This window comes from Brienomyrus brachyistius, chromosome 11 (assembly GCF_023856365.1).
Source record: "Brienomyrus brachyistius isolate T26 chromosome 11, BBRACH_0.4, whole genome shotgun sequence".
Classification (NCBI taxonomy): Eukaryota; Metazoa; Chordata; class Actinopteri; order Osteoglossiformes; family Mormyridae; genus Brienomyrus; species Brienomyrus brachyistius.
The window spans coordinates 9,847,870-9,859,740 of NC_064543.1; the positions used below are offsets into that span (position 1 = coordinate 9,847,870).

An 11,871-nucleotide genomic window follows, 5' to 3' on the forward strand; every position below is an offset into this window, starting at 1 on the left:
CCGGCCTAAGTGACATTTGTGATATCGTTTCCAGGAAATCTGCAAGCAGTACGGTTTATGATGTTACATTTCACACGTTACAGAATTAATAAAGATAATGACAAAGACACAAGGGAAGCGCCCATTCGAGCTGTCCTGCATGCACTCTCTGCTCCTCTCCAACTCCTGCCCGGCCGACGCTTTGCCCCTGTGCCAGCCAGTCTCACGTTATCTGGGCACCTACTGCAGCGCAACATCCATGCACAGATTATACGCATTTTCGTAAAAGCATCTAAAGGTTTTTTTTTTTTTTATTCCTGTTTTAATGCTGTTCCAGTTAGAGAGGACTGGTCAACATGCCATGTGACAGACACAGGAAGATGTTTACAAACCCCGTGCAGAACTCTCATGCAGTTTAGTAGATAAAGGTTTAAGCACCACCCCACCCAGCCACCCACCCACCCACCAGCTGATGTAAAGCAAAAAGGTGACACCCCCCCCCCCCCCCTTAGTCAATGGAGAATGTTTAGATGCTGTGAAATCATGTTTTTAATTGTACTTGTTTGAATTAATTGTAATGTAATATATTCTTTGTTGAATGTAGTAATTAGGTATTTATGAATATATTGCTGTAATTTCAGACAAAAAGAAATAAATTACAAAATGTACATGAGTGGTTTGATTCTTGCCCAGTAAACCCACTGAAGGTGCGGATTACAGGAACTAGACCGATCACATCAGAGTGGGACGCTGGTGAGCTCACACAGAGAACTTGCCACAGAAGTTACACAGTGTCATGTTTCAGTATCACAGGAATCAGAAGATGCGACTGAAAGGGTGAATGCGGTCAACCAGGGGTCCTGATGCAGCGTGACTCCACACGCCTGCTTACCAGGGACCTGAATAAGCACTGCACACTGCATGTTGCAGTCTTCCTGCAAGATCTTCCCTGCTAGTAATGGTGTCCTCCCTTAGTAGCAGACTGGGGCTGCAGGCTGGTGCGCAGTTTGTACATGCAGTTCAGAGAGTCCAGGAGGAATGTCCGTGTGGTGTTGATCTCCATTAACGTCAGGTTGTCCAGCTACATCAACAAAACAGAATTTTTTGCATGCGTTACTGAAGCGGCATAGAACCACCGGAAGATGCACGCAGCAGTTGTCTAAAGACCTGGACCTCCAGAGTGAGCTGCACCCACGGGGAAGAACGAAGTGTGTAAGTGATCACTAAAGATAGCAATAGCTATGCAGCTGAGTATCATTACAGGGCAGGATCAGTACATTTTTAATTTACTAGTCTTTTAATCATTGGTATGAACGTAAATATTTCATTTCATCCATTGTCCAACCAGTTTTCCAGTACCAAAGGCCTGGAGATAATCCCAGGCAGCACGGGGCACAAGGCCGGGCTGCACCATCAGAGGGCTGCACATGCACACCGTCACACACGGTGGCCAACTTAGGGTCATCAGATCCCCCAAATGCGGAGAAAACCCGTACAACACAGGGAGCATGTGCAAATTCGGCACCGGAACACAGTGCCGTCGGGACCCGCACCTTGGCGTGGGCCTCAAGCTGACTGATGAAGCTGTCGGCAGACAGGCGCAGCTTGGCCACGCGCGTGTCCCAGATGTCCTTCACCAGGGTGCGGATCTCGTCCGCTTTGGGGATGTTGTCTGATGCACTGCCGAAAGAGGACAGATGGTAATACTGAACACGTCATAGTGGGTAACTAAGCAGTTTAGGCAGAAACTAGCAAATGGACTGGATGACGTGTCACTCACTGATTGAGGAGCAGCTTAGTCAGCTCCATGTAGTGCGGGTTCGGTATCGGAGTGAAAGTCTCTTCCTTCCTTTCTTGCTCTCTGATTTCCTCTAGTTTTTCTGCCGGAGGAGGGGGGGGGGGCAGTTAGTCAGTAACTGCATTAGTCAGTAATTTGCAGCCATTATGACATTCAAATCTTTTCTTACCAACATCCATCCACTCTGGGGGCACGATCCTGCATTTCTGCCTCTGCTTCAGGTTGAGGGCCAGCCAAAGCGGCACATTCACAGGCAGCCCGGGGTTCAAAGGGCCAAGGTCCCCCTACAGACATTACTAATCAATTACTGACAGCCAGTAGCCACACATGCTGAAGGTAAAAGGCTGTATACAAAGTAATACCAAGTTAGCTGTATACAAAGTAATACTACACTTTTATTAGGGATGGGAATCACCAGTGACCTCCTGATAGAATATTGCGATACCTAGGTGCCGATTCCATATGTATTGCGATTTAGTAAGTATTGAGATTCTATGGATATCCTGATTCAATATTATGAGTTTCTGTTATTTATTTATTTTTTTTTTAGAATTTTAAAGCCTTGAACCATGTAAAAAAAAGAATTAAAAGTTGAGTCATGCCCCTAAAAGCTTTACACAATAGCTGCGCAGCTAAACGTAACATGAGTAAACGCAGCGCACTCCAAATAATTTTCTTCCTCAAAATAAACCAAAGGCAGCATTTAAACAATGCAAAACAACTTCAAATACAAAAAAAAGTATACATTTAAAAATAAAATTAGAAGTTATCAAAAAGCTACATTTGCTGCTGTCGTAGCATAAACTACCCCGAGCTTTTATGCTTCTCCGCTGCCTTGTCCGTCTCAGGATGGTTCCAGCAATATGTGCCTGTATGTTCCTCATATTACCACAGTGCTTAACTTTCGCAGGACAGAGTTTGCATACAGCATGGCTCGTGTCCATCTCCTTTTTCCCATTTAAATTTTGAAAGCCAAAGTTCCTCCATACATTGGATTTAAACTGTGGAGGAGCAGCACGAATCTTTGCTATGTCATTCCTGTTAATGCTAGACAAAATTAGAAGATAGTACAGCATCCCGTGTTGAGTTATTTGTCAATGTGGAAATAGTTTAGAAAGCGCAACCTGTAGGATTATAGAGAAACAGCAACGTTTCTCCATCTCGAATTGTGTTATTTCTGAAGTGTTTTGTTGTTGTTGTTATTCTTGCTTCAAAGAACAAACAGAAAGATCCCGAACTGACCTATCATACATCATAGTTTTGTTAACGTGTTCACCAGACGGCTAAACACTTACCCCAATCAAATACATTTTGTCGAGACTGAAATTGGGAATTATCGTCACCATCTCCTTCTCAGCCAGAAACTCAACCTCGGAGGGATCCATCTGAGTTATCAACAACGGATTGTCTCCGACAAGCAAGAACCCGGGCGCACAAGGAGAAGTCCCGCGCAATATTTATAGTGTGCCCTCTCACCCGGAAGTGATATCAGAGTGTCCTCTTCTCACCCGGAAGTAAAACCGGGACATTCGCATAGATTTGATATCAGATCTGATATTATTCTGCTTCCTTTTTACACAGTAAAAAGATAAAAAATAAAATGTAATATAAAATGTTCCGATTTCCTAAAAAATAAAATGGCCCATTTCGTGGAACCTCTGTTTAGGGCGATCGCCACATACCAAGGTGTCCAACTTTGGTCAACTGGCTGGAGTGAGATTTTCAATTCAAGACAAGTCTGCACGCACATGCACGCGCATTTAGATGTATATAGCAGTTTAAATACCTTGCACATCGTCTGTAGAGTTTGCAAGCCACCCCAACGCGTTTGATGTAGCTAATTAAAGGATTATAACAGAACAATATAGATTAGCCCTAAGATTTCAGTGGGAGTTGACAACCCTGAGATACGCAGGCTCCCTTCTCGTTGTGACACTTTTAGTTTAGGTACAGTACGTAGGATTACTAACCTTGTATAATTACTAACGTCATTCATACTACTTACTTCCTTCTCCCTTAACCATAACACTAATTCTAAAGTCAAAGTTCCCTAAAAAAAATCAACTGTGGACGAATGATTTTCTCATCAAAACCAGTGTGGTCCTTCCATCATGTTCTTGAATAATCTTTTCTCAGATGCCGATACCTTTAAGGACATTTCTGCAGAACGTGTATTACATTATAAATAGTAAATCGTGCACATGAACTTGGATAAGAGACAAGATAACGCAGACCATATTGCTTATTACAGACAAATATTGGCTAGTGAAAAGATCGTGGGAACAGCTGTTCACAAAAGTATTTATTTGCAAATTCTAAGTCTTTAAAGTTGCATTTACATGCAGCCTTAAATGACTTCTTAAAATTGATGTTTTAATCCAATATTAGTTTTAATTTAGCCAGTGAAATACTTAAATAATTAAACTATTATCATAGCTTTCTAATCTTTAACACAATCTACCATTAATACCAAACATTGGTCAGGAGATCCATTCTCCTAGGATATAAATATTAAGACTAAATAAAGAACATAATTAAATGCATTTAAACATTTTTTCCCACACAATAATTTAACACTTCAACCTAAGTTTAGTTTTGACCTATATACTTTTTTATATGGCTACAGTATAAATGTAAGCAACTCAAAGAAAAGTTAAAATTTATAATGCAATAATTTATGTTTAACTAAGCCCACGTACCACCACCTATCCCAGGGGGGGTTGTTAACCATTTTTAGTTTAATTAGGTCACTAATGTCTTGCTTGTCAACTGATTCCAAAAATACACAGATCTATTTTTATAACCTGTAGGTACTTTTGAAATTATACCTAGGGTTGTGCATTAGGCCATTTTATGAAGGCAATTCACTGGAGACAAAAAGTCCTGTTTTGGCAGACATGGCTTTGAAGAGGGACACTGAGCCCTTATGTTTAGCACAGATGCAGCACAGACTTGTTGATCTCTGGATTTGTCCAGTCATTTCGTAGGTCATCCAGATGGTTGTCAAAGTCTATCAGGTTCTCATAAGATCTACTCTCCAAGAGTGCCGATGTAATCTTCCGAGCCTCCGCCCAGTCCTCACAGCAGTCTCTGTACAGCAAGTTACATTGATTCCTTACAGGAGGTCATGTCCGGTGGAAAATGTATATCATAATATCACTAACTGAAGAGTTAAACACGGCAATATTTAGTGCAACTCATACACTACTGGAGCTACAGACATCAATGACACAAACCCAAATATATTCAAGGTTACCAATAAAACAGAATTATCAAAACGGTTATATTTATGGTAAATACAATCTATACTTCAATGACAATATAAAAAAATGTACTTACACATCAGCATCCCGACATTTCCATTTGTTTTCATGATGTTCAAAAATAGTAAGTATAGGTTCATAGCAGTCCATGGTAAATCTGCTGTTATCCACCTAAAAGAGAGCAAGATGCAAACAATCCTTTGTGAAATGTTTCGGTTTTTCCCCAAATTGGCAAATAGTTAACAAAACCGCGTACCACTATTAAAGCCGCTTCACTGAAGTTCTCCGAGATCCTGGCCGCTACTTTCTCAGCAACCTGGTTAGGCCTGAAAGGGAAATATCGAAACCTGTTAAATCGGTCAATGAAAGCAATAAGAATGTCCTGTCCAGGTCCGTATATGCAGCGTACCTGAAATCTTTGATCCGCTCGTTAGCTTGGTAATACCCTGCGATCACATATCTGTTTTCCTTGCACCAGGTATCGATCTGGAAGGCAATAGAGTATTATATTTATGTCTGTGTAGTAAGGCCGATTGAATATAACACATACGCAGGCAACTTCACCCAACTTAAGTGTGCAATTTCACTTAAGTGTGCAATTTCATCTAACAACGCAGATTCACTTAGTAAATCCGTCTGCAGTTCATTGCAAAGGGTCCAACACAGTCATGCCACAGAAGCGATGAGATGGCATCGCTACTCATGCAAAGGCACTGAAAATGCTCTCACCAGATTGAGTGCCACCTCCAGCATGGGCGCTAAGGCGAGCGTTCCGTGGAAGAGAGGGACGCAGTCTACGTAGAGCACCGGTGCCGGCTGGCCGTCCCTCCTGCGCTCCTTCTGCTTCTCGGCCACCAGGAGCCCGTTGACCGCACAGTGCGGGTACTTGGCGGCGTGCAACAGCATCTTGCAGTACGCCTGGGTGGTTAGCTTCACGGTCATGGCTGGAGCTATGCCTGCCCGTCGCTTTCGCTAATAACTTCTATCAAGTTATCGTAAAGAAACTTCAGCTCCCCAGCGAACTAGCTGTCATACCGACACGGGAAACCTGGCAGACACTATTAACTATGCACCTATATACTGTGTTTATATAAATATCTGAGATCTTTGCAAGCGTTAGTTGTTAAACTCTACTGTTTAAAAACGACGCGCTAATAAAACGACCTAATCAGCCATCCGCTATTTTCTCGCTAGTCATTCACACCGGTACCGTAAAGCATGGCGCATTGTGAAACAGCGGAGATCCGCCATTACGGCTCAAGGTGCCCCGTCAAAGAGAAAAGCGGAGCCAACATGGTTTCTTATGGAATGAGTTTCATCACGGAGCCATGTCGTAAAATATTATTTTCTACCATTTTTTCAAATATCCATTTTATTCCAAACATTATATTTAAAATAATTCCGAAGATGGTTACTATATTTTCCTTAAAAAGCAATTTTCAGGAAAACAGAAGTTTAATCGTATAACCAGCTGACCTTCTGCGTTAAATTACGTCATCGTTTCACTTTATTGTTGTACTGTTTAAAAATTGCTCACATGTCAACTTAAGCTCAGTATGCTTACGAAATAATAGTCGGATATACAAATAAAAAATGGCAGTGCCCATTACTTTTTTTTAATCGGATAAGTTTTAGAACCTTTATTTTATTTTTTAAACACATGTCCGTACAAAGGATCCGCATAAAGGATTCAGTGAAGTGAATTTACTATCATAATCGTGTTTCGGTATGCGTTATATAACAGGCCATTTCTTTGGAAATATTATATTGCAGTTTTTAGAATTTATTTTTTTGCTTTATTGCAATTCCCTCCTTTTATGACGTTTGCATGTTCTTCCTGTGTTGCATAGCTTTCCACTGAGTACTCCAGGTTCTCCCTCTATCCAAAAATATGCAGTGAGGTTAAATGGTGGCTCTACATTATGAGAGCAAGTATGTACCTGTATTCTGTGATGGACTGGCATCCCATTCAGAAGATATGTATTGTAAATGATTGCTAAAAAAAAATTAAAATACACTGTTATAGCTATTTCATGCAGTTATACATACATTCACATAGACTTTTAAATTTACATGTACATTTACAGCTGCATACGTTGCTCTCCTATTAAAACAAACAATATTTTAAAATATTATCGGGAATTATACAGAAGGGGTCTTTGAGTAGGACAAGGCATCGGAACTGAAGGTCCGCATGGAGTTTCCTACCGAGAACCAAAGTTTGCTTGCACCCCGACACGAAGTGTGACGTAAGTTCCACTTTTCATGCCAGTGCTTTGAAGAGTAACTTCCGTTGTGCGCTTTCTTTACGATTCCCGGAACGACAAGAGGTGGGGTGCTGTGCAGTCGTTTAATGTTCCTGTTTGTTCAAAATTTAGAGTAGTGCTTGATATTAACAATGATTAATTACTCAGTGCTCTATTTTAGATATGTTTAGTAGAAAAGTTGCTTTTGTTTAGTATGTTTCGCACAAAACCGTTAATTTTTCTTATCCGCGTAGCGTGCGGTTAGTGACATTGAGAAGGCAGGATGATATTAGCGAACTAGCAAAGGAAACGAAACACCAGTTTATCTGAATGAACCCTAGTATTCGTCAATATCTGTTTGCCGTTGGTGTTTTTGTAATGTAGATTTAATTAGGTAATTGGATATTGATTAGATTTGCTTATATTTAGGAGGTAATTTGTGTGGTCGAATGTGACCTTGTGATTCGCCGGCTGGAAGTCTAGAGGCAGCTTGCGCTAACCTTTGCCTAGTGCTAACCGCAAAGCCTGCTTTTAGATTTCTTTTCTTCAAAACCAATAGAAAGCCCTATTCGTGTAGCTCGAACGGATATTGTAATTACCCAGTAGTTAAGTAAGTGTGTTCCTTTATATAAGTGCGATTGCCTATTGCGTTGACTTTTAACAGACCTTTAAGTTATGGGAGGGTGAAATAATATCTCGGTGGCAATAAAGAGGAATCTGTAACATAAGCTCAATCTTAGTGCCGATTTTCAATTAACTTTTTATGTCGATTCGATAATTTGTTTTTTTTTAATGTTATTTAAACGAGGCTAGATTAGTCCTCCATGATATTGAAAAACACGTTGCTGTATTTGAAGTTTTTGTGATTAATATTGCGATATTTATAAAACATAAAGATGAAATATACTGGAAATAAACTGTAGCCAACTGCTACTTGTTATCTACCAACAAAGTGTCAAATAGGTTGGTGGTGCCGACACGCACAAACCAACGCCGAGAAGTCCTTTGGTTTTGCTGAATGTCGTCTCTGGAATACAAAATATTTACATACAGCACAAGACAAATGCATTTTGGTGTCTAGTTCTTACTCGGTTTTCTCGTCCTCACTCAGTCTTTGCTAAATATCCCCGTCACACAGTCTAATAGGGAAGACAGACATGATTGACTGCCTGGAAGACCGCATGCATTCAGAGCTCATGTCAAAGAAGGCAGTAAAACTTAAAACAGATTTTTTTTTTTTTTTTAAAAAAAGACATACTCCATTTATATTGTAATGATCGTTGGGCTTAAGTTTTTTCCCTATAATAGTCAAATGTTTTTAGTTATTGTGACTTATCTTAACCCCCTTAGGCAAGCCTCCTTGTCATTCACTATCTGCAAACTGCAAAAACCTTTAAATTGCAGTAAATTGTATCAGACAGACTTGTAGATTAGTCATGGAAAACGAGAACTGTGCGAAAAATTCCTTCTGTATCAAGCAGCAAAAGAGAGTTTTAGCAATACATGCTTGGTTTAATTTGCTTTGACAATGTACATCCTCAGTTGTGATTATTGTGCATGCGCACATCGCGATTACGATGCTAAAATGATGTATCGTGCAGCCCTAGACTGGATGATAGTCCCAATTAATTCCTCTGATATTTTTTCCCCAGAATGTTGGCGTCCAGGGTATTTTCACTCGTGGGAAAACGGGCCCTCTCGACATCCGTTTGCCTGCGCGGTAGTCATGGTAAGCTCTGCAGCCGCTGAGTTTGCCCTGTAGTTTGAGTCTCTCTCTTCTTCCTCCCCCACTCTTGTATTACAGGGACAAGTAGTGCTGTAAGGGGCTGATTTGTGAATTTTCCTGTAGCTGCGCCTGGAACGGAAGGATCCCCATGCAACTATTAAAAGCTGTTGAATATAAATGCTAAGCTGTGTTGAACACCCAGCTTTCTGGGAAGACATTTCAATTAACATTTATTGGAGAAATGAAACTCTTGGCTGAATATATTTGTTAAAACAAATTGTGGGGGGATAATGTACGTTCCAGAGTCTAATGGCTGTCTTTCTTTATAAGAAAACCTTATTAAAAGTGCTCTGTGCATTTCCTCAGGAGTTGCCAAGGTGGAAGAGTACTCGCTTCCGGCGTACTTCGATAGACTGGATGCACCCCTTCCTGAAGTCAAGTACGTGACCAGTCTGAGTGCAGAGCAGAAGGCTCTGAAGGAGAAGGAGAAGGGATCCTGGGCCAAGCTCTCCAGCGAGGAGAAGATAGCATGTATGTGTCCGTGCCACTGTATATGGGGTCGGGTGGTTGTACGCGGTGTAAATTTAACATGGTTCATGTGGAAAAAAACATTTAGTCTGGCGTGTCTTGATGCCGGAGTTTTTGGTGATGTGAATAATATTGGGTGGGATATGTCGGCATTTATTTTTCACCATGCTCCTGCAAATTCTTTCTCCCTGGTTTTATGACATTAAATTGGCAAATACTATCCCTCGTACCCTTGTTGTGTATGACTTTCTTTCCCGTTCCTCATCCCATCCAAATGACTGTTTCTTGGAAATTGACATCAGCCACTAATCAGTTGTGATTTGTGTATTTATTTGTGTGGGCTGGTTTTCTCTGCTTTCCGCGTTTATCTTTTATCTGTTCTCTTCCTGACAGTGTACCGCATTAGTTTCAACCACAGCTATGCTGAAATGAACAAGGGATCAGGCGAGTGGAAGAGTGTCCTGGCTGGGGTTCTCTTCTTTCTTGGTTTCACCGGCCTGCTTGTCGCCTGGCAGAGGAAGTTTGGTAGGTGTTATTTTTTTACATTGATTTTTAAGTGATTAGACGGCATGCTGGAAGAAATCTATATGTATAAATCTTTTTGAATATTACACTGAGTGTAACCAAAGTTGAACCCTCTTCAGGTTTGGACCAAATGTCCAGTGTGAACTTGTGACATGGGGTCTTATCCCTCCTGCATCGTGGAGGATGCAGCGTATTTTTCGCGTCTATTTCAGTTTATATCTCGCCGACTAAATCCGTAATCGGTCTTATTTTCAAAACGTCCATTGTCAGAAGTGTTAAGTTTTTAAAATTAGGTTAAGTCGGCAAAAAAGTAAACTGTGTCACCTTACTTTTGTTTTACCTGCGTGGGGGGGGGCGTGTAGTGCCGTCCTCATCTCAAGATCGCTATTCACCTTCTAAATAGCTACATTTCTGCGTATTCAAATCGCATTTGCATGGGAGGGCAATGGCAAAACAAACATATAATAATTTATTTGCCATGAATTAAGTTTATGATATCTGAAGAAATGTGTGATTGTGCCCCCGTCAGTGAAAGTGTGTCTCCTACCCCTAGACCCCTGAGGGTTAAAATCGCCAATGTTTGATTTAAAATGATTCATTCAAAATGGCAACTGAACTAGCATTAGCTTGGAAGAGAAAAAAGTTAACACTTTACATTAGCACCTTCATAATGCATTCATGGAACAATCAGTGCACCTTCATAATGCACTCTTGGAACATTAATAAGCAGGATGTATGTATACATTATGAAGGCATTATGGGGGTGTACTGAATGTTCTAAGAAAGCATTATAGAGGCGTTCTGAAGGTGCAGTTAATGTAAAGCGTTACATATAAAATGGTGGAACAGGAGAAGTTCCTGCAAAAATTCTGCTTTGCATATTTACAGGAAACTAGCAGAGCTGTCTGGCCTTTCCAGTCCTTGGGTTTAACCTGCCCCAGGGCGTCATACCGTATGCAGATACTATACTGGAAATGCGTGGTACAGCTTGGTACAGGGCCACTGGGCGGAAAGGAATGCTGTGCTGCCAGAGCTTCCAGGGACGGCTTTTGCTTTCCTTAAATCAAAGGGTGTTGTAATCTCTAATCGTTATGGAAAATTCTACTGATGAACAAGATGTTGTGATTTTGATGGCTGTTTACTTGCTGGTATAGTAGCAGAATATCAATCTGAATAATTATGTTCCTGCTTATTACAGGACACTTCTTGCAGATTGTCCCAGTGTACATTGCTTATCTGTATTCTGACGCGTTTTCCCTGTGTAATGCCCAATGACCGCTCATTGCTCTCTGTGTCTGCGCTCAGTGTACGGCGACGTTCCCCACACCTTCAGTGACGACTGGAAGCAGGCTGAGGTACAGCGCATGCTGGACATGAGGATCAACCCCGTCGAGGGTTTCTCCTCCAACTGGGATTACGAGAACAAGCAGTGGAAGAAGTGAAGCACTTGGATCAGTTAATTTGTGTTATCATTTCTCAAAGTTACCTCAGTCAGATACATTCTGGAAGATTTCTTCCTCTTAAGGTTCACGTGTAACTTAAAGCAAATAAAATTTCTGTGTTGCCCTGAATGACATGCTTGATCTTTATCTGTGTTAAATGGGTAAGAGATTTCCTCTTAGCACACAGTTTTCTTTACACGGCTGTAGGGGCCCTTGTTTCTAGGTTTTGGAATCATCGTTGCAGATGGAATTTCACACCCTCTCAAAGGTCTGCACATGGACACTTGAATTAGTTGCCTTTTTTCATTCATTTTTGCTCTCGCTCATTTTGATTCTTCAGTCCTGTTTAACAATTGCTTTTTCC

General features: G+C 41.0%; 3 protein-coding genes across 3 annotated transcripts; 1 reads left to right on the plus strand and 2 right to left on the minus strand.

The window, feature by feature from the left end:
- Positions 1-510: 510 nt before the first annotated feature.
- Positions 511-3,253, minus strand: gins2 (GINS complex subunit 2). The gene is made up of 5 exons (XM_048969349.1): positions 3,073-3,253; positions 1,947-2,061; positions 1,760-1,859; positions 1,533-1,659; positions 511-1,060 (listed from the first exon to the last, which is right to left on the minus strand). Exons 1-5 carry the CDS (start codon positions 3,160-3,162, stop codon positions 932-934), a joined length of 561 nt encoding a protein of 186 aa, XP_048825306.1. The 5' UTR covers positions 3,163-3,253; the 3' UTR covers positions 511-931.
- Positions 3,254-4,064: 811 nt separating this feature from the next.
- emc8 (ER membrane protein complex subunit 8) lies at positions 4,065-6,291 on the minus strand. Its single transcript, XM_048969348.1, has 5 exons — positions 5,770-6,291; positions 5,450-5,526; positions 5,297-5,366; positions 5,117-5,211; positions 4,065-4,867 (listed from the first exon to the last, which is right to left on the minus strand). Exons 1-5 carry the CDS (start codon positions 5,980-5,982, stop codon positions 4,708-4,710), a joined length of 615 nt encoding a protein of 204 aa, XP_048825305.1. The 5' UTR covers positions 5,983-6,291; the 3' UTR covers positions 4,065-4,707.
- A 997-nt stretch (positions 6,292-7,288) lies between these two features.
- On the plus strand, positions 7,289-11,636 carry LOC125704060 (cytochrome c oxidase subunit 4 isoform 1, mitochondrial). The gene is made up of 5 exons (XM_048969350.1): positions 7,289-7,370; positions 8,939-9,015; positions 9,379-9,543; positions 9,934-10,065; positions 11,371-11,636. The coding sequence occupies exons 2-5, from the start codon at positions 8,940-8,942 to the stop codon at positions 11,505-11,507; spliced, it is 510 nt and encodes a 169-aa protein (XP_048825307.1). The 5' UTR covers positions 7,289-7,370; position 8,939; the 3' UTR covers positions 11,508-11,636.
- Positions 11,637-11,871: the final 235 nt, after the last annotated feature.

Bases quoted from the DNA above. Each gene is read 5' to 3' on its own strand.
- gins2 (XM_048969349.1), bottom strand. From the start codon at position 3,162: ATGGATCCCTCCGAGGTTGAGTTTCTGGCTGAGAAGGAGATGGTGACG. The intron at 2,062-3,072 runs GTAAGTGTTTAG...TAATGTCTGTAG, and splicing joins ACAAAATGTATTTGATTGGG to GGGGACCTTGGCCCTTTGAA. The intron at 1,860-1,946 runs GTAAGAAAAGAT...CTCCTCCGGCAG, and splicing joins CCCAGAGTGGATGGATGTTG to AAAAACTAGAGGAAATCAGA.
- emc8 (XM_048969348.1), bottom strand. From the start codon at position 5,982: ATGACCGTGAAGCTAACCACCCAGGCGTACTGCAAGATGCTGTTGCAC. The intron at 5,527-5,769 runs GTGAGAGCATTT...ATTGCCTTCCAG, and splicing joins TGGAGGTGGCACTCAATCTG to ATCGATACCTGGTGCAAGGA. The intron at 5,212-5,296 runs GTACGCGGTTTT...GCTCTCTTTTAG, and splicing joins GTGAAGCGGCTTTAATAGTG to GTGGATAACAGCAGATTTAC.
- LOC125704060 (XM_048969350.1), top strand. From the start codon at position 8,940: ATGTTGGCGTCCAGGGTATTTTCACTCGTGGGAAAACGGGCCCTCTCG. The intron at 9,544-9,933 runs GTATGTGTCCGT...TCTTCCTGACAG, and splicing joins CAGCGAGGAGAAGATAGCAT to TGTACCGCATTAGTTTCAAC. The intron at 10,066-11,370 runs GTAGGTGTTATT...GTCTGCGCTCAG, and splicing joins CGCCTGGCAGAGGAAGTTTG to TGTACGGCGACGTTCCCCAC.